This window comes from Pan troglodytes, chromosome 13 (assembly GCF_028858775.2).
Source record: "Pan troglodytes isolate AG18354 chromosome 13, NHGRI_mPanTro3-v2.0_pri, whole genome shotgun sequence".
Classification (NCBI taxonomy): Eukaryota; Metazoa; Chordata; class Mammalia; order Primates; family Hominidae; genus Pan; species Pan troglodytes.
In genome coordinates this window covers 98,640,777-98,662,687 of record NC_072411.2, presented here as the reverse complement: position 1 = coordinate 98,662,687, position 21,911 = coordinate 98,640,777, and the positions used below count along the sequence as shown (strand labels likewise).

Here is a 21,911-nt window from a genome sequence, read left to right as displayed (position 1 = left end):
ACAGAGCTTAATCAAAATTCAAGACTTTATCATAGAACCAAGAATTAAGAATAAGACTTCCACAGTAAAAAATAATGTTAAATGGCAATCCAAAGGATAAAGGATTGTCTTTTCAACAAATGGTGCTGGAAACACTGGACATCCACATGCCAAGAAGAAATTCATCTAGATACAGATCTCATACCTTTCATGAAAATTAGCTCAAAATAGATCAAAGACCTAAATGTAAAATGAAAACCTATAAAATCTCTTAGAAGATGATACAAGAGAAAATCTTAGTGACTTGGGTTTGTCGACTTTTTAGATACAATTCTAATAGTACAATCCATGAAAGAAAAAAATTGATATATTGGACTTCATTAAAAGTTCCTTCTCTGTGAAAGACAGCTAAGAGCATAAAAAGATAAGCTATAGACCAGGGGAAAATAATTGCATAACAGATCTTTGATAAAGGACTGGTATCCAAAATATACAAAGAAGTCTTAAAACATAACAATAAGAAATAACCCAGTTACAAAATGGGGTAAAAGTCTAACAGATAACTCACCAAAGGAGATATACAGATGGCAAATAAACACATGAGAAGATTCTCAGTGTCATTATATCATTAGGGATTGCAAATCAAAACAGGATGCCACTACATACCCATTGGAATGGCAAAAATTCAAAACACTGACAAGACCAAATGCTGGTGAGGATATGCAGCAACCATAACTCTTATTCCTTGCTGATGGGCATGCAAACGATACAGTCATTCTGCAAGACAGGTTGGCAGCTTCATACAAAGCTAAACATAGGCTTGCCAGATGAACCAGCAATTGCACTCCTAGGTATTACATTTACCCAAATGAGTTGGAAACGTATGTCTACGTAAGAACCTGCACACAATGTTTATAGCAGCTTTATTCATAATTGCCAAAAATTGGAAGCAACCAATATGTCCTTCAATAGGTGAATGGATAAACAAATTGTGGTACATACAATAGAATATTGTTCAGCTATATAAAGAAATGAGTTACTGAGCCATGAGAAAACATGAAGGAACTTTAAGCGCATATGCATAAAAGAAGCCAGTACAAAAAAGACTACATACATACTCTATGATTCCAACAATAACAGAACTAGAGAGACAATAAAAAGATCAGTGGTTGTCAGGGGCTCAGGGGAAGACATGAGGAGGGATGGGTAGGTGGAACACAGGGCATTTTTAGGGCAGGGCAACTATTCAGTGTGATCCTGTAATGATAAATACATGGCATTATGCATTTGTCAAACCCATAGCACTTTACAGCATGATGAATAGTGAATCTTAACATATTTCACTAAATGATGGCTCAATATTGGCTCATCAAAAGTTACAAAAGTACCATACTAATGCAAGATATTAATAACAGTGAAACTGCAGGAGTGGAGAGAGGCGTATACAGGACTCTGTGTTTTCTGCATAATTTTTCTGTAAACCTAAAACTGCCCTAAAAATAGTCTAGTACAATATCTTAGAAATAAACTGAATACATTCTAACTATGAGCATCAAGCTTTTATCAGTAATTACTGGCAAATAAAGTACTCAATATAAGACAATTTTCCAAATACCTATGCTTACCACCTAAGCACTAAAATTTATAACCTTAAAAATAGTTTTGCATGAGAATTTTCCTAAAAAGTATGTCTACTTCTCTATTTTGTATTAACAGAATCTTTTAAATATAATTTGACCCATTAGATTTGAACTAACATCAATTATTAATACTATTATGTCAGGGAATATTGAGGTTTCAGGCCACTGCCAGAGTATATTGAGTTAGTAATTCTACTGATTCTTCCACTGTTTTCAGCTGCAAATTTTTAGTCCAACAGCTTTTAGCAGCCACCTACTTCATATTTCCCAATCTGCTATCTACTAAAACAAGCTGAAATGAAAGTTTAAGGTAAAATTAGATGAACAGACTTATTAATAGCTTTTTATTTTAAATACAACTTTAGATTAAAAGGACTTTGCAAGAAAGTATCCACTTAACTATGGTGTACGGGCAGCCACGAGTGGTAACTATTCCTTCCTGGTTCACAAAGCATTTATTTTTTATTTCTAGTTTTATGCCAGTATTGAGGTAAAAGGAAGTCTTAATGTCATGTAAGGGCAGGCACTTTCACTTGAATTCAATGTGGCATATTTTTAAAGTCTTCCTACTACATAGTCACATATTTTCTTCTTCAAAGGTTTCTTTTCATTCTCTCTTTCTGCTTTCTTGATTTCCCCTCTGCAATTCCAACACCTCCTCCACCCTCCATCTTTTGGTCTTACCTCTTGAATTTTAAGGTTCATTTTACGTTTTGTGGTCTTCAGTTCCTCTTCAATAATGGCTGCATTCTTCTAAAAGTAGAAGGAGAAAAGATTCTAAATAATCTGAAATGACAGGAAGAAATTGTCTATAGGTATATCAGATCAAATCAGGTTTTTTTCTGGCAACCTATAAATGCTATTTTTAATATGGTTATAAATACTCCTTGTTATAAGTCTGAAGTAATTATTACCAGGAGTTACTTAACAGGAAAGTTATTTTATTACTTTGATACATGATTTCTATAATTTCCTCTTTTATACCATAAACAGTGATTAATCGCACCCACCTCCTATATAAAATTCAATAATTAGAGGTCAATCTGGTAATTGACAGACATTTTACTTACACGGTATATTCTTAATTTTTTAAAGAACTCTATTTTTCCAGCTTCAAATATTATTCGTGCTTACAAGTTGAGGATGAAAAACACAGCTTTCCCTACTTATTCTCTTTCTTATTAAGATAAATGGCACCACAATCTCAGATGTAAAACCTCAGAGCCATCTTTGCCTTCTTTACTGCCTTCAGTCCCTCCCAGTACCATATTCGAGCATATCTTTTTTTTTCAGAACATTCCTCTTTCCTTTCAAAATGCCACAACCCTAGATCAGACCTAATTTGGCTCATGCCTCAAATAATGCAATGGATTCCTAATTGGTTTCCCTGCCTCTAATTTCTCTCCCTATTTTCAATACCCTATAATACTGCTAAATTTGTTTTCCCGTTTTCATTATGTCACTTCCATATCAAAAATCTCAATCGCTCCCCACAGGATCAACCCCAACTACTAATTATTTCTGATTTTCAGATACTCTATAATGTCATTGCTAGCTAATATCCAACTTATTTCCCACAAACAAATCCTCACTCTTGTAAGGCTAGTTTATATATTTCTCCTAGCTGTACCGAGTAGAAAGATCCAGGTTCAAACCTGGGTAACAACAAGACAACAGGTATGTCTGATCTTGGACAACTGATTTATCCCAGGGACCCAGTACTATCATTGTTAAAAAATGGGGATAATAATATCCTACTTCACAAGATTTTGCAAAGATTAAACAAAATAACACATTGAACATCCATTACATTGCCTAGACCATGAAGGGAGAACAACATTGTTAGTTTCTTTTCCAAGTAGTCCTTATTCTTTGCTGCCTCTGCGTGTGCTCTTTGAAATGTCTTCACCCCTACACTTTGCTTCTAAAGGTCCTATCCCTTCCCTGAAGCCTGCCTAATCTATTCTAGATAGAGCATCCTCACCCTCTCAAACATGTCTGAACACAAAGCCCTTACTCGGCAATATTCACTTTTTGTCCTATCCTATTCTGTAACATTTCCTATACTCTTATTTTTTCCTTATTTAATTTCTCATGCTGTAGCTTGTTCTCCCAACTAGCATATGAGTTCCTGAAGAGCACAGGCTCTATCTCATACCTCTGAACCCACACCATCACTTGTATGGGGTAAGGGTTGTACAAATAATCAATCACAGATAGCACACAGTGGTTTAGGTTATCAGTGCAAATGTCATAGGCCAAGAATCCTCAAATCAACATGCCAAATGTCAAATGCCAAGAATCCCCATATCAACATCACCTATTTTTAAAAGTCACGTCATAGGTCTGTTACCTCCTCCAGCTAACACATAACAGTGTGTTTATACTTCAGAACTCTTAGACTCAAACCTTTGTTTGCGAGGCAATCTCCAGAGTGGCAGTCAACCTTTGCACCTCATCTTGTGCCTTGTCTTCTTCCTCTTTTATAGCTCTCAGTCGCTGGCGCAAATTCATAACTTCGAGATGCAACAGCTTCAGGTCCTTAGAATGCTCTTCCTGTATTGCATTCAGTCGATCTTTCAGAAAAGCTACCAGACCGCACAGGAGGGGCATCAAGCAGCAGAAAGAAGGTCAGTAAAGAAAATCAAGCACCTATACAGGACCACATTTCTGATGATTCTTATCTCTATACCTGTTTTCTGAGGATTCAAATCCTTTTCAGTTTGCAGCCGAAAGATGTTCATCTTCAAGGACTGCATGAGGCTTTCAAGACGGCACATTCGATTTACCAGAAACTCACAGTTCTTCCATAAAATATCTGTTTTTCCTGCACAAATTGCTTCATTTTGGATAGGACTAATGACTTTCTGGCTGTCCAGGTCTTCTAAACAGTTTGGAGCTTCCAAATAGCCTCTGGACAAAGATCCCAATATAACAATATTATGCAATGCAATTTCTACTATGGTAATCCCAAAAACTGAGTCAATGTAACATTTCCAATAAGAATAATAATTGGAGAATGACATCACCAACATGGCAGGCTTCTGACTCTCCCTCCACATAGGGACACACTAATCAATTCCCTCTGAGAATTGATTAATTGACACACAGATCAATTCCCTCTGAGAGAAAGTCAGAAACAAGTTGAGAGACTTTTCTGTATCCGGCAACTGAGAAAATATCCACATTGACTAGGTAGGAAAAGCTGAGGCACACTCAGGTCCAAACCCCACCCCAGGCACTGTGCCATCCAATTAAGAAGGTATCCCCAACACCTATCCTCTCCCTGAGGAGAGAAGGGTTTGGACCTCATATTTACCACCCTAACTCTAAGATTCCCCACAGTGTGGCTTTTAATTCACCTGCCTCTAGAAGCAGAAGGGATTAGAGGCATACACAAGTCTCCCCAGACCACAGAACAAAGAGGTGATTATATATGGGTGTGTAAGCACTTACAGAGGCTTCATACCCCAGGATCAGGGTAGAGAAGGGCCTACAACTCAAAGCTCCCAGTTTCTGCCTGGAAGGGGTTGCCAATGTACTCTGTCAACTGCTGCTGTTACCAGTTGAGCTTCATACAAGCCTGCATCAGGGAATTAACTGGGCTGACAAACATAACCTTTGGCAGCCTGAACGGGAGCTTGGCAGCCCCCAAGCCTATTCCCCTGGCTCACTCCATCAATAACTCCAGTCTACCAATTCCTCCTGGAAAAAGTTTTTCCATGCATCAAGCACCCCAACTTTTATAACTTCTACTTGAGGGACTGCATCTTAAACCTCCTAGCTCTAGGAATAGAAAGGATTAGGAATACAAGAGTCTCATATGAGAATCTCCCCAGATCACAATCCTAAGAGGTGGTTTTAAACAGGAGTGCAAGCAGTTCCAGGGACTACACCTCTTGGAAGCAGTGCAGAGAAAGTGCTGAAACACACAGTTCTATTTTTCACTAAAAAGGATTTCTTTGTACATTCTTCCAGTGAATACTCGATGGTCTGGCTTCTAACTAACTTGCATCAGGGAGTTAATGGGGCAGCCAAACAATACACCTCTGGCAGCCTAAATGAGAGCTTGGTACTTGCCAAGACTTCTCCCCTAGCTTGCCCCAGTGATAACTCCAAGTCTACAGAAGCTTCCTAAAAGTAGTTTGTCCACTTATCTAGTGACATAACTTCTACAGCTCTCATATAAGGACTACCTCCTTAGCCACTCAGCTCTGGGAGCTGATTTGGCTCTGCATTTCCAAGTCTCTCTAGACCACAGAAAACAAAGAGGTAGATATAAAACGGGCCCACTCCCAGTGGCCATACCCTCAGAGGATGTAGTCTGAATGACAGTAGTATAGGTATTTGCCACAGAGCTTCTCCCTGGCTTAGAGTGGAGAGAGATAAATGCCTGCCTTAGTGCAGATAAATAATGCCTGCTTTAGCGCAGTAAGGGATAAATACCTGCTCTCAGCTTCACCCTGAGGATAGAAGGAACTGGAACATGCATCTAACACCCTAATATTTTCAGCTGCATCTAGAGAGCGTGGCTTCTGTCTTACTGCTCTCATGGTACTAACAAGACTTGGCACATCTTAACCTTCTGGGGCCACCAAAAACAGAGATATCAGATTGTACACAGAGATTTGAGAGATACATTATAATTTCTGGCTGTACGAACTGGTAAGATCTCCTACATGAGGGCCAGTTTGACAAGACTGGGAGAGGTTACTGTCTTAATGTACAGAAACCAACACGGCGAGTTAAAAGAAAAATGAAGAAATAGGAAAATATGTTCCAAATAAAAGAATATGATAAATCTCAAGAAACCGATCTTACTGAAATGGAGATATGTGGTTTTTCCAAGAGGGAATTCAAAATAATGGTCATAAAGATGCTCACCAAGGTCAGGAGAATAATGCAAGAACAAACAGAATTTCAACAAAAGAGAGTAAGAAAGTATAAAAAAGTACCTAACAAATCATATAGCCAAAGAATACAATAAGAGAAATGAAAAAATTCAATAGAGGGGTTCAATGGCAGACTATATGAAGTGGAAGTGAATAAGTAAACCTGATGACAGGTAACTGAAAATCATCCAATGTGAGGAGCAGAAAGAAAAAAAAAATGAAAAGGAGTGAAGATAGCTTATGGAACTTATGAGATACCATCAACAGAACAATATGCCATCATCAAAATTGCAGAAAGAAAAGTGAAAGGAACAGAAAACATATTCGAAGAAATAATAATAAAAAAAAAACTTCCCAAGCCTGGGGAAGGACATAGAAATCCAGATCCAAGAAACCCAAAGGACAACAAATAAGATGAACTCAAGAGTTCCATAGTCCCATACTTAGACACTTACATAGTGTGGATGTTTGTTCCCTCCAAGTCTCATGTTGAAATGTGATACCCATTGTTGGAGGTAAGGCCTGGTGGGAGCTGTTTGGGTCATGGGGCAGCTCACTCATGAATGTCTTGGCAATGAGTGAGTTCTCACTTTTTGTTCACACAAGAGCTGGCTATCTAAAGGAGCCTGGCATCTCCTCCTCTTTCTCTCACTTCCTCTCTCACTTCTTCTTCTTCACCTGCTCCCCCTTTGCCTTCCACCAGGATTGTAAGCTTCCTGAGGCCCTCATCAGAAGGTAAACCGATGCTGGTGCCATGCTTTTTAGCCTGCAGAAAACTATGAGCCAAATATATGTCTTTTCTTTATAAATTACCCAGCCTCAAGTATTCCCTTATAAGCAACACAAAATAAGCAACACAGAATGTTGGTAACAAAGAGTGAGGCATTGCTAAAAAGGTAATTGAAAATGTAAAAGCAGCTTTGGAACTGGGTAATGGGCAGAGATTGGAAGAGTTTGGAGGGCTCAGAAGAAAACAGGAAAACGAGGGAAAGTGGAACTTCTTAGAGACTTAAGTGCTTGTGATGAAAATGCCGACAGAAATATAGACAGAGGACATACTGATGAGGTCTTAGATGACAGAAATATAGACAGAGGACAGGCTGATGAGGTCTCAGATGAAAATGAGGAAGTTATTGGAAAATAAGAGTAAAGGTCACCCATGTGACACCCTAGCAAAGAACTTGGCTGCACTGTGTCCGTGCCCTTAGGGATCTGTGGAAATCTGGATTTAAGAGTGATGTCCTAGGGTATCCAGCAGAAGAAATCTGTAAGCAGTAAAATGTTCCAGAAGTGATGTAGCTGCTCTTAACAGTCTACAATTAGATATAGGAGCAAAGAAATGACTTAAGGTTGAAACGTATATTGAAAAGAGAAGTACAGTATAAAAATTTGGAAAATTGACAGCCTAGCCATGTGGTAGAGAATGAAAGAACATTTTCAGGAAAGGAATTCAAGTGGCCTGTGGAGCAACCATTTGCTAGAGAGATTAGCATGACTAAAAGGAAGCCAAATGCTAATAGCCAACGCAATGGGAAAAAGGCTCTGAAGGCATTTCAGAAATATTTGAAGCAGCCCCTCTTATCACAGGCCCAGAGGCCTAGGATGAAAGAATGGTTTTGGGGACTCGGTGTCACCGCCCTGCACCACCTCAGGAATGCTCCCCACATCCTGGCTGCTTTAGCTCTCACCATGGCTCAAAGGGCCCCAGATACAGCTCAGGTCACTGCTTCAGAGGACATAGGCCATAAGCCTTTGTAGTTTCCATGTGGTGCTAAGCTTGCAGGCATGCAGAATGCAAGAATGAAGGAGGCCTGGCAGCTTCCACCTGGATTTCAGAGGATGCATGAGAAAGCCTGGGTACCCATGCAGAAGCTCTCTGCAAAGGCTCTCCTCCTGCAACAGGCTTCTGCTAGGGCAGCACTGAAGGGAAATGTGGGACTGGAGCCCCCACAAACAGTCCACCTGGAGGCACTGCTCAGGGGAGCTGTGGGAATGAACCCACTCTCCAGACCCCAGAAGGACACAGCCACTGGCAGCTTTCACCCTGAGCCTATAAAAGCCACAGGCACTCAACTCCAGCCCTTGAGAGCAGCCATGGAGGCTGCAACATGCAAAGCCAGAGGGACAGAGCTGTTCAAACCCTTGGGGGCCCATCTGGCATACCAGTGTGCCCAGGATATGGGACAGAGAGTCAAAGATTGTTTTGGAGCTTTAAAGTGTGGGACCCATTGCTCCTTTCTTTTAGCCAATTTCTTCCTTTAGGAATGGGAATATTTACCCAATGTTTGTACCACATTGTATCTTGGAAGTAAATAACTTTCTTTTTGTCTTACAGGTTCACAAGTAGAAAGAACTTGCCTTGAGTCTCAGATGAGACTTTGGAATTGAGACTTGGGACTTCTGAATTAACGCTGGAATAAGCCTTTAGTGTACTATTGAGAAGTGATAATTATATTTTGCAGTGCAAGAAGAACAAGATTTGGGGTCCAAGGGTGGAATGATATAGTTTGGATGTTTGTCCCCTCCAAATCTCATGTTGAAATGTGATCTCCATTGTTGGAGGTAAGGCCTGGTGGGAGCTGTTAGGTCATAGGGGCAGATCCCTCATGAATGGCTTGGTGCCCTCCCCATGGTAATGAGTGAGTTCTCACTCTGTTAGTTCACATTGGTTGTTTAAAGGGGCCTGGTACCTCCTCCTCTCTCTTGCTCCCTCTCTCACCATGTGACTCACCTACTCCCCCTTTGCCTTCCACCATGATTGTAAGCGTCCTGAGGCCTCAACAGAAGTTGAGTAGTTGCTGGCACCATGTTTTTACAGCCTGCAGAACTATGAACCAAATATATCTCTTTTCTTTATAAATTACCCGGTCTCAAGTATTCCTTTATAGCAATGCACAATGGACTAACACAGACACATTATCATCAAATTGTCAAAAGTTAAAGACAAAGAGTTTTAAAAGCATCAAGGGAAAAGTAGCTTGTTACATACAAGAGAACCCATACTAGACTATCGATGAAGTTTTCAACAGAAACCTAGTAGGCAAGAAGAAAGTAGAATATATAGTCAAAATCCCAAAAGAAAAATAAAACTGTCAACCAAGAATACTATCTCAGCAATGCTATCTTTCAAAAACAAAGAGGCAATAAAGACTTTCTCAGACAAACAAAAGGTGAAGGAGTTTATTGCCACTACCTTACAAGAAAAACTAAAGAAAGTTCTTCAAGCTGAAGGTAAAGGATACTAATTAATAAAAGAAAATATCGGAAAGCATAAAAATCACTAATAAAAGTACTGTCAAATTCAAATCACTCTAATGCTGTAATAGCAGGTTATTAATCAATTATATCTCTAGTATACAGGTTAAAAGACGAAACTAATAAAAACAACTATAGCTACAATAATTTGCTAAGGGATACACATTATAAAAACATGTAATTTATCACATTAAGAACATAAATAGTGGGAGCAGGGAGAGTGAAAGTGTGGAGTTCAGCCATGCAGTAAAAATTAAATTGTTATCACCTTAAAATAGCCTACCGTGTTTTTTGTAATCCTCAGAATAACCACACAGCAAAATGAGAACACATTGGATAACCTAGAAGAAATGGACCAATTCCTAGAAATATGTAACCTACCAAGACTGAATAATGAAGAAACTGAAAATCTGAATAGGCCAATAAAGAGTAAGAAGATTGAATCAGTAATAAATAAAAAGTTTCCTCCTATCAAATAAAAACCCAGTACCAGATGGCATCACTGTGAATTTCAACCAAACATTTAATGCAGAATACCAATTCTTTTCAAACTGTCAAAAATTGAAGAGGAGTGAATACATCAAATTCGTTTTACAAGGCCAGCATTACCCTGAAATTAAAGGCAGACAAACACACTAAAAGAAAAGAAAATTACAGGTCAATATTCCTGAACACAGATGCAAAAATTATCAATAAAAACACTAGCAGCTGGTATGGTGGCTCACGCCTGTAATCCCAGCACTTTGGGAGGCCGAGGCACGCAGATCACAAGGCCAGGAGTTTGAGACCAGCCTGACCAACATGGTGAAACCCTGTCTTTATTGAAAATACAAAAATTAGCCAGGCGTGGTGGCACTTGCCTGTAATCCCAGATCCTCAGGAGGCTGAGGCAGGAGAATCGCTTGAACCCGGGAGGCAGAGGCTGCAGTGAGCCAAGAGTACGCCACTGCACTCCAACCTGGGTGACAGAGCAAGACTCAGTCTCAAAAACAAACAAAACAAAAAACAAACAAACAAAACACTAGCAAACCATCTTCCACAGTACAGTAAAAGGATCATTCACCATGATCAAGTGAGATTCATCCTTGAGATGCAACAACAGTTCAACACGCACAAATCAATAAATGTGATCCACTGTATTAACAGAATGAAGGATAAAAATTATATAATCATCTCAATAGATGTAGAGAAAGCATTTAACAAAATTCAACAATGTTTCATAATAAAAACTCTCAACAAATCAGGTATAGAAGGAACGTACCTCAACATAATAAACGCCATATATGATAAGCCTACAGCTAACATCATGCTCAACGGTGAGAAGCTGAAAGCTTCTGATCAGGACTGAAATAAGGATGCCCACTCTCACCAATTCTATTCAATGTACTATTGTAAGTCCTAGCCAAAGCAATTAGAAAAGAAAAAGAAATAAAAGAAATCCAAACAGGAAAGGAGGAAGGGAAATTGTCTCTTTTTGTTGAAGACATACAAAATCTTATATACAGAAAACCCTAAAGACTCTACCAAAAAACGATTACAATAAATGAATTCAGTAAAGTTGCAGGATACAAAATCAACATACAAAAATCAGTAGCATTTCTATTCACTAACAATGAACTATCTGAAAAAGAAATTAAGAAAATAATCCCATTTACAATAGCACCAAAAAAGGACTCAGGAATAAGTTTAACCAAGGAGGTGAAAGATCTGTACAATAAAAACTCTAAAAGGCTGATGAAACAAATTGAGGATGACACAAATACAGTAATGAGTTATGTAATGACAGGGATACATTCTGAGATATGTGTTGTTAGATGATTTTGTCACTGTACGAACATCATAGAGTATATTTACCAAACATAGATGGTATAGCCCTCTCTGTACCTAGGCTATATCTCCTGGGCTATAAACTGGTATACCATGTTACCATATTGCATACTGTGGGCAACTGTAAAACAATGGTATTTGTATATCTAAACATAGAAAAAGTAATGCCTTGCACTGCAACATTACCATAGCTATGACATCACCAGATGATAGGAATTTTTCAGCTCCATTACAATCTTATGGGACCACCACTAATATACACTCTGTCACTGACTGAAATGTCCTTATGTGCCACATGACTGTAAACTGAAGGATATCCCAGGTTTATGGATTAGAAGAATTAATACTGTTAAAATGTCTATACTACCCAAAGCCATCTACAGATTCAGGGCAATCCCTATTAAAATCCCAATGTCATTCTTCATAGAAACAGAAAAACCTGAAAATTCATATGGAACCACAAAAGACCCCCAAAACAGCCAAATCAATCTTGAGCAAAAATAACAAAGGTGGAGGCATTGCATTAGCTAATTTCAAATATATTACAAAGCTATAGTAATAAAGAAAGCATAGTAGCAGCACAAAAAGACACATTGTCCAATGAAATAGAATAGATAGCCCAGAAATAAACCCATGCATTTATGGTCAATTGATTTTCAACAAAGGTGCCAAGAATACACAATGGGGAAAGGACAGTCTCTTTAACCAAGTATTAGGAAAACTGACTATCCACATACAGAAGAATGAAATTGGGCCCTTATTTCACCCCATATACTAGAATCAACTCAGAATGGATTAAAGACAGATGTAAAACATAAGACCTGAAACTAAAACTACTAGAAGAAAACACGAGGGAAAACCTCTTTGACATTGGTCTCAGCAATGATTTCTTGGATATGACTCCCAAAGCACAGGCAACAAAAGCAAAAATAGACAAATAGGAATGCATCAAACTAAAAGTCTTCTGCACAGCAATCAAAACAATCAACAGAATGAAGAGACAATTCACAGACTGGCAAAAGATATTTGCAAATCATACATCTGATAAAGGACTAATATTCAAAATATACAAGAAACTCAAACTACTCAATAACAAGAAAACAACCTTATTTTTTAAACATGGACAAAAACCGGAATAGACATTCCTCAAATGAAGACATACAAATGGCCAACTTGATACATTAAAAAAATACTCAACATCACAAATCATCAGGGAAATACAAATTAAAACCACGGTGAGAAAACCTCACACCTGTTAGAACGGCTACTATCAAAAAGATGAAAGATAACAAGCTGGCAAGGGTATTGAGAAAAGGGAACCCCCTGTACATAGTTGATGGGAATGCAAATTAGTATAGCCATTTTGGAGAACAGCATGGAGGTTCCGCAAAACACTAAAAGTAGAACTGCCATAGGATCCAGCAATCCCACTTCTGGGTACGTATCCCAAGGAATTGAAATCAGTATGTTAAAGGGATATATGCACTCCTGTGTTCACTGTAGCACTATTCACAATAGCCAAGATATAGAAACAACCTAAATGCCCATCAATAGGGAAATAAGCCAGGCATGGAAAAACAAATATGCATGATTTCACTTATATGTAAATCTTAAAAAGTCAAACTCATAGAAGTAGAATGTAGAACAGTAGTTAACAAAGGCTGGGTAAAGGTGAGGAGGTGGACAGGGAAAGAAGAGATCGTTCGTCAGAGTACAAAGCTCCAGTTTAAGAAGAGGTATAAGTTCTAGCGATCCACTGCAAAGTACCTTGACTATAATTAATAATAACGTATTGTATATTTCAAAATTCTTAAAAGATTAATTTTAAATCTTTTTGCCACAAGGAAATAAGTATGTGAGGTGACGGATATGTTAATTAGCCTGATACAATAATTCTACAATGTATGCATGCATCATAGCGTCACATTTACCCCATAAATATATACAATTATTTGTCAATTAAAAATAAAATATAAAAAAAGAAAAAAGAATAGACTAGTTAACAAGCATTTATTAACCACTCCAATTTTAAATATATTTCTTGTTATTAGGTAAAGATGAGGCCAATGTGTGATAAGTGAGGACCACTGACTTTTTAATTGTTGTTTATTTTAATATGGATTTTTCATAAACCTTTTCTTGTTATGTAGAAACAAGGGATAAAATATGTTAAATATTTAAAGTGTGATAATTAGGTACATAATATATACATGCATATAAAATATGTATGCATATATGTTTATATGCATATTTTATATGCATAAAAATGTTAAATGTTAATTCTATTATAGTGAACTAATTATTAAAGTCAGCATGGAGGCAATATATTCATGTTTTTAGAAAATTTTTAAAGTCATAATAAATATTCCTATTGTGTTACCAACATGCTCAACATTTGAACCAAATTTAATCTTTAACTGCTAAAGGGTTATTTATTCCATGGGTATTATACCGACTATACTAATTTTATATCTTTTCTGAGAGACACTCAGGAAATATATATGTAATTTTTAAAAAATCATACCAGTAAATTCTCAATTGGCTGCTTAAGCCCACAGATTCTGCAGGCCATTGATAATCCAACTTTTAATAACTTCTCTAGAAGCACTAGGGGAAAAAAATTTTTTTTTAGTATCTCATTCTAAATTATAAAATTTTTAAAGACTTCAAAAACCCCTTTTAATTTATAATAAATATGGGAGAAGAAAATGACCAAATTAATGGCATGAAGCAACATTTTAGCTTTTAACCTTAATATGTCTCTTTTTATTTTAAAATGAGAACAAATCTTTTTTTATTACATGAAAAATTACATGTTTGTTTTTAATCAAGTGAACAGAATACCAAAGTTTGTATACCTAATTAACACATTTTAAATATCTGTTTAGGAAAAAAGTGATAGTAGCTCTAGCTCTATCACAGAATGACAACTCTTCATTTTGCAAATGTTTTCTAAGTGATGCTCAAATGAAAATTATTTCTCAGTTCTTTTGCAAATATCCATCTCATCTGCCAAACTACTGTGACTTAATAAGCAGTGAAGCAAAATTCTTCAACCTACAGAGATGTAGTTCATTTTTGTTACCTTTTTTCACCAAAATCCAACATTATTAGGTCATCTCTCAGTGAACTGGTCTGTTCCTCAACTATTCTCATCCTTTGCTGAAGTACTGTGAATGTTTCAGAAGCTGTAGCGTTGATGTGGGTTGGAGAAAGGACCGGTCTGGACACTGTAGTTTCCATATGTACCTAAGAATACAGTCACAATCTTAGTGTGGTAGGTCCTATTATTGTTCAAAAATAGTCACTGCCATTCCTGTGCCAGGATTAGGCATCACTGTCCTGTTGAACTCAGGAATGGTGATGTGTTCTGCTTTGGCCAATTAAATGTAGGTGGAAGTTATAAGAGCCAGCTTGTTCTTCACCATCTCTCTCTTTTCCCTCCCCTATGAGATGAGCAACATCCCAGGTAGGACTTTCTCCAGGCACTAGGATCCCACGGTGACAATGACATCAAACAGACCCACAACCCATTCATGATATACAGTGTGGATGTCATGACATACAATAAACCTATGTTGTTGTAAGCCATTAAGATTGTTGAGTACTTTATTTCATCATAATTTAGTCTATTCTATTTGCCACTATTAGTCACACACAAGGACCTATGACTTGCTGAGGGAATGGCTTTTATTACTAGCCATTTTCAGCATAACATTATTACCATTCAACCTTCTTGAAAAACATTCTATACTTGGACCTCTGCACAGTTGTCATAAAATAAATGACTTACCAACTATGTATCCTGCACTGAAGCAGCATTTTAAAAAATAACATGCAACCTTAACTTCAAGCAAGAGCAAAGACCTTTCTACAGCTATTGACATCAACTTTCCACAGACTCCTCCCCCAAAATGCAATGAAAATAAATAAGAATAGTGAGAATACTTTCAAGATATTAGTGACAGAAGCAGAATTAGCTTATATGTGGTCACAACGTGTAAATGAATCACGTTCAATGACAAGGTAATTGGTGAAAACTTTAAAAACATTGCCCTGCAACTCCGTTCTCTACAGACATTTCTCTACTAATCATGCTGTAAGCCTTAGCCATTTCTAGCGATAGTGTTCGTATGGGAATGTGTTCACAAGGGTCCAACTTGGGATATCAGGAATACACCTTTGTACCCACTTCCTATGTCATCAGGTATTTCCCTGACCCTTACCTTCCTGGAAGTGAAAGGGGGGGTCCACCTCATGTTCAAGTTGCTGAAGGTGGTCCTGGGACCCAAGGCAAGAATTCATGAAGTGGGAGGACTGGTGGCAGGATTTAAGGGAGCAAGAATCATGGTGGGGCTGAGCTTGCTATACCCGCTGAGGATGTTTCTTCATCCTGAAATAGCTCTCCAATTCACTTTGTATCTTCTTCCCACAGGTTCCAGAAAATGGCCCATTTTTTTCTTTTTCGAGGCAGAGTCTTGCTCTGTCACCTAAGCTGGACTGAAATGGAGCGATCTTGGCTCACTGCAACCTCCACCTCCTAAGTTCAAGCAATCCTCCCACCTCAGCCTCTCGGGTAGCTGAGATTACAGTTATGTGCCACCATGCCCAGCTAATTTTTTTTTTTTTTTGTATTTTTAGTAGAGACGGGGTTTCACCATGTTGGCCAGGCTGGTCTCAAACTCCTGACCTCAAGTGATCTGCCAGCCTCAGTCTCCCAAAGTGCTGGCATTACAGGCATGAGCCATCACGCCCAGCCTATTTTTCTTTTCACTCTTACTATGGTGTTTCTGACCAGAATTTTTCTTTCATGCCCTACTGTGAAACATTTTTTGACACAAGCTTTTTGCATTCTTTAGATTTGCTGTTAAGTCAGCTTAAGGACATGGGGTGAAAGAAGCTCCCTTCTATTAATTAACTTTCATTTTTTTCAGTTCATTCCTGAAGGAAAGACAAAGACATGCAGATATTGATGCAGTCTCTGGACACGCAAAATATTCGAAGTGGGGTTCCTCTACATTTCTGGGAAAAAAAAAACTGATGTGGAGACTCCTGGTAATGTTACCACATGAGCCAGTATAGTATTCCTCAAGTAGTAAAAGAAAGCCTCTGAGTAAGCCCGTCGGGCTGGATCAGCTGCCATAAACCAGGGCTGCAGTTGGTGGAGCCACCAACAGCACCGGGTGGGGAAAAAATGGAGGGGTAACAATGGAGAAACACCTCCATTCTATTTTCTGTCACCTGCTGTCCAGCTACTGACCTAGAGATAAATCATGCCAAAGATGGGGAGAAAACCTAGGGAAAGGGTGGCTAATAGGGTGTGCGCAGACACAGCTCCTTTGTCCTCTCTCCAAAAGAAGCAGAAAAGCTCATGACCCCAGCCTCGCCTCAGCAGGCACACTCATGTGATATATTCTGGCCAAAGAGACTTTGGGCAGAAGTTTGCAAAAGGGCTCCTAGGCAGACTTTTGTTTTTCTAGATTAAAAAAAGAGTAATGATGGCACCTGTCTTTTCCTACCCCCTTACAATTCCCAGAGTATTCCATCAGTCAGGTATGCAGCAGCTCACTCTCAAATATAAACGAAGAGCCAAGGATCACCAGTGTCTGATAAACACAAGGAAAAGACAGAGAACCTCAGACTATGTTGACACTTGGCCAAAACCAGTAATCTTCAAACTCTGCTTATGTGAGATAAAAAACTTTTTTTTGTTTGTTTTAGTCACTTTCTTCTACATATAGTAGGCCCAGGCATTAGCTGGTGGAAAAACAAGTAGAAGGAAGAAGTAAAAATGACAAGCAGTGCTGGAGAGGGGAAGGGAGAACAATTTCTGTGGCAATTTATTAGACCCAGGTAGCTGGTTATAATATAGAGTCTTGTCTATGTTCATTTATATCAGAAGCCAAGCACATAATACTAATACTCATATTGCAAAAGTCTATCTTTGGAAAAAAATGGAAATGGAGAAGCTCCCCCACATATTTTGAATAGGATGCAGATTCCCAACTAAAATTTTTTCATGTAATTGTTCAAATGTTTAGTTTTGTTGATATTTCCCTAAGGAACCTATGATCTGTATTAAATGCTTACATTGGCTCTCCAGGACATGTGTACATTCAGCCACGAAAACAAAACAGCAAATCATTTAAATTGCTTAATTTGTTTTAAAAAAAAGAAGGTCCAACATGTCGCGGTAGGAATTTGGTTTGCATCCACACTGAGTGCCACCCGACCCTGCTCTACACTGAAGCTTCTCAGGCTTCCATAGAGAAAATATACTTTCAAAAAGGAGGAACCAACTTGGTCCAGCCTCTGAGGGGAAGGAGGTTTATAGAAAATTCACCCTAAGAAGGCGAGATTGAGGTGACTCGGACACTGATTGATGGTTGGCAGGGGACAAAGCTTTTGAGTGAAATACATGGTGTTGTCCTTAAAATATCCTCTTAGTCAATCGCTGAGAATCCTGTTCAGGTCATCAAAGTTGCTGATACAAAAATTAAATAAGCCAATCTAGCCTTTGGGGATTTACTAAAAACAGATCTCATGGCCAGGCACAGTGGCTCATGCCTGTAGTCCCAGCATTTTTGAAAGGCCTATGTGGGAGGATCACTTGAGGCCAGGAGTTCCAGACCAGCCTGGCCCACATGGCAGGACCCTATTCTCTTCCTAAAATTTTTAAAAATGAGCTGGGCATGGTGGCCTGTGCCTGTAGCCCTAGCTACTTGGGAGGCTGACGCAGGAGGATCACTTGAGCCCAGGAGGTAGAGGCTGCAGTGAGCTATGATTGTGCCACTGCACCCCAGCCTGGGTGACAAAGCAAGACCTTGTCTCTAAAAAAAAATAAAAAATGAAAACAAGTCTCAGGGTTAGTTAAAAACCTTCCCTCCCAACCACCACCTCCACTTCCCACCATGGGAAAACAAAAACAAAAACCAAACAATGCCAAGGTCAGGAGAGTCCTTGGAAGCAAGGGAGGGGGCGGTAATGGCTGAGTAGCAAGAGGACAGCCTTAAAGCCACCAGGCAGAGTCCCTGAGTATCTGGGAGGCTGTTAAAGTATGAGATAAGAACTTTCAATCCAGTAAATTAATCTACCAAGTTGGGGCTTAAAGTTAGAGATTCTCATTTTCACTGCAGTTGCTCATACCCTTGCCTGTCCTCCCCATCTGGTAGGCCCAAAGCAGGGGTAGCAGAAATGCCACCCACACCCCTACATACATAAATACACGCACACTCTCCAATGGCCACTTGGCAGATCCTCATAAGTCATAGTTCTATGGCTCATAGTCTAAGAAGCACAGTCTTACATGAAAACAATCTACCTCTAATGGCTGACATTCTAGCAAAGAGACAACAGCTTTAACATATCTGTGCTTTGTTGTGTTTGAAAAGGAGCAAATATTGATTGCTGCCTTGAACCTAAGTCCTAACGCTTGATAGTAACAATAATAAAAATACTGAGATATAAACTTTTATTTTTAAAAAAGTTCATTCATAACTAATTTCTATGCATATATCATTATCAAACTAATAGAATTCTGTCTTAATGTTTAGGGAGAATATTTCCAAAGAGCTTCTAGGCAGGTAACCTTATGGAAAGCATGGCAAGAAAAAGACCAATGTCACAAGTAATATACTAGTAAAAACCAGATGACTTTGAAAAGAGAACACATGCTTCTGCGGACACAGGCTCCATTCCTACACCTGGCAATAGGTGTACACTGGCAAAAGCATATACAAGTACATGCTGTTGGTTCCAAAATAACAGTCCAGGGAGTCAATGTTGTTTATCACAACCACTAGAAAATAATATGGTAACACTGTCTTCATTCACTCACACATCTAACAAATATTTCCTGAACATTTACCACGAGCCACACACTGTTATAGGCAATGGGGCGGGGGGCAGGGGTTGGGTAGAGCAGTACGAACAAAACTCCCTGCCTTCGTGGAGCTTATATTCCAGCTGAAGAAGACAGACACTAAGTAAAATACATAGTTTGTTTATTGGTGATAAGTGCAAAGGAGGAAAATGAAATAGGAAAGAACATGGTATGGAGGCTACAGGGCAGATTTTCATTTTAAACAGGGTGGTCAAAGAAGGCTTCATAACATTTGAGCCAAGACCTGTTATATAGATATCAGAGGGCAGAAAGGCCCAGAAGACGGAAACAGCAAGTGCAAAGGCCTGAAGTTAGAAGGTCTGATGAGTCCACACATAATAAAGAGGTGGGTTTGGCTGGAGAGGAAGGAGTAACACAGAGAACATTGAGAGATGAGGTCAGACGGTAATAATAAAACCAGAATACCGCTGGGCGCGGTGGCTCACGCCTGTAATCCCAGCACTTTGGGAGGCCGAGGCGGGCAGATCAAGAGGTCAGGAGATCGAGACCATCCTGGCTAACACGGCGAAACCCCGTCTCTACTAAAAATACAAATAAATAAATAAATAAAAAATTAGCCGGGCGTGGTGGCGTGCTCCTGTAGTTTCAGCTACTCGGATGGCTGAGGCAGGAGAATGGTGTGAACCCAGGAGGCGGAGCTTGCAGTGAGCTGAGACTGCTGCACTCCAGCCTGGGCGACAGAGCGAGACTCCGTTTCAAAAAAACAAAAAACAAAAAAAACAAAAAACAGAATACACAGAGCCTTGAAGGCCATTGTAGAAGTCTGGCTTTTGCCGTCAATGATTCTGAGAGTCACTGGAGGTCTATAGCTGAGGAATGCTATCCAACTTTCCTTTTAACTGGATCATTTTGACTCCCTCCCACTCCAAATGGTGGAAGAACAAAAGCAGAAGTAGAGATGCTGCTGGCCAGAACCAAGGTGACAGCAGCGGTATTCCTACTGTAAGAAGTGGTTAGTGGTTAGATATACTTGAAAGATAGCTTTTGCTGATGCATTAGATATGAGATATGAGGGAAAGGAAGAAGCCAAGATTACTACAGGGTTTTTGGCCTGGATGGTGCTATCACTGAGACAATGCAAACTTATAAAGGAAGAATCCGTTTTGTGGAAAAGATAAAGAGTAGTTTTTAAAATGTCAAATTTAAAACATGAAAGATACCAAATACATTATTGAATTTGTGGATCTGAAGTTTGGGGGTGAGGTGTGGACTGGAGACTAATTTCTGAAGAGCTCAAGAAAACCATAAGGCGGGATAACAGAGAACACAAAGGATTAAAGGACCTAGTCCTGAGCACGCCAAGATTAACAAATTAGAAGCATGTGGAGGTGGGGGGGCATTTAAACGGACTAATACGAACTTCTCTAAAGTGGGGTTAAAAATAGACATTTTTCTATCTTTAGAGCCTAGTACAGTGCCTGGGAAATTATAGGTGGTAAATAAACAGGAGAATACTTCGACAGGAATTTAACGAATGTCTATTCCGTTCTAGCAAGAGCGCCAGGTACTGCGGAAACCGTAAAGACCAAGTGCAAATTCCTGACACCTATATTCTGGTAAGCAAGCCAGGGAGGATTAACTGGTGGCAAAAATCAAACATTAACGCCGAAATAGCCTTCCCAGGAACCTATTAAACTCCAACTTAACACATAAATAAAGGTGTTATTGGGCTTATCTGGAGGCTTCGGTGGCTATCTCCCATCCCTCAGCTGGAGCCAGGCCAATGCAAACTTCGCTCCTAAATGGCTTTCACCGGCAGCCAACGCCAAAGCGCCTTAAATCAGGGCCCTGAGGTCCAGGGAGTGAGACTGGACTCCGTCAGGACAGGGAGAGGGCGCCAGGGAGTGGTGACTGTCCTTATCTGAGCCGACGCCTCGCGAGCCTCCGACCACCGCTCAGCAGCCCGGGGCCCGGCAGCCTCACCTTACAGTCCATCTGTCCGCCTGAGGCTCCGTACTGCAGCAGGCGAGCGGGTTTCCATGGAACTAACACAGCATTTTAAACCAACCCGCTCCCCCGCGCAGTAGCTCCGGTACGCAGGCGCACCCGTGGCAGGGCATGTCGGGAACTGTAGTTTTCCCGGCCCAGGAGGGCCCTCCGCCCTGGGCGGGACCCAGGCCAGCATCCGGCGGCGCTCAGGGAACGCGTAGCGCCGTGAACCGAATGGCTGCAGGCTCCACTGTGCTCGCGAGCGGGGCACGCCGGGATATGTAGTTTCAGGCCCCTGCCCTCCGGGAGGTCCTGTGCTGCCCACTTCACAGTGACTTGTCTCCGCCTGGTGAACTCGCGGTGTTCTGCTAATCTTGGTAAATACATACCCTACAGCAGAGTAACGAGCATAAAAATTGGTTAAAAATTCAGAGCTTAAACATTCTTCTCGTTAAAGGAAAAATCAAGTCCCTCTTCGTCCTCGTC

General features: G+C 39.7%; 1 protein-coding gene across 9 annotated transcripts in view; it reads right to left on the bottom strand.

Annotated features, from left to right (window-relative positions):
- Positions 1-21,685, bottom strand: part of CCDC150 (coiled-coil domain containing 150) — a 93,091-nt gene extending 71,406 nt beyond the window's left edge. For 8 of the 9 annotated variants that reach the window (XM_054679177.2, XM_016950256.3, XM_063790637.1 and 5 more), the window contains exons 1-5: positions 21,420-21,685; positions 14,679-14,842; positions 4,312-4,532; positions 4,029-4,207; positions 2,304-2,372 (exon numbers count right to left, since the gene is read on the bottom strand). In XM_054679177.2, the coding sequence (XP_054535152.1) occupies positions 2,304-2,372; positions 4,029-4,207; positions 4,312-4,532; positions 14,679-14,842; positions 21,420-21,431 (645 nt within the window). In that variant the 5' untranslated portion in view covers positions 21,432-21,685. Of the gene's footprint in view, positions 1-2,303; positions 2,373-4,028; positions 4,208-4,311; positions 4,533-14,678; positions 14,843-21,419 lie in introns of those variants that run through there. The other variant, XM_063790638.1, reaches the window with a different exon arrangement.
- Positions 21,686-21,911: the final 226 nt, after the last annotated feature.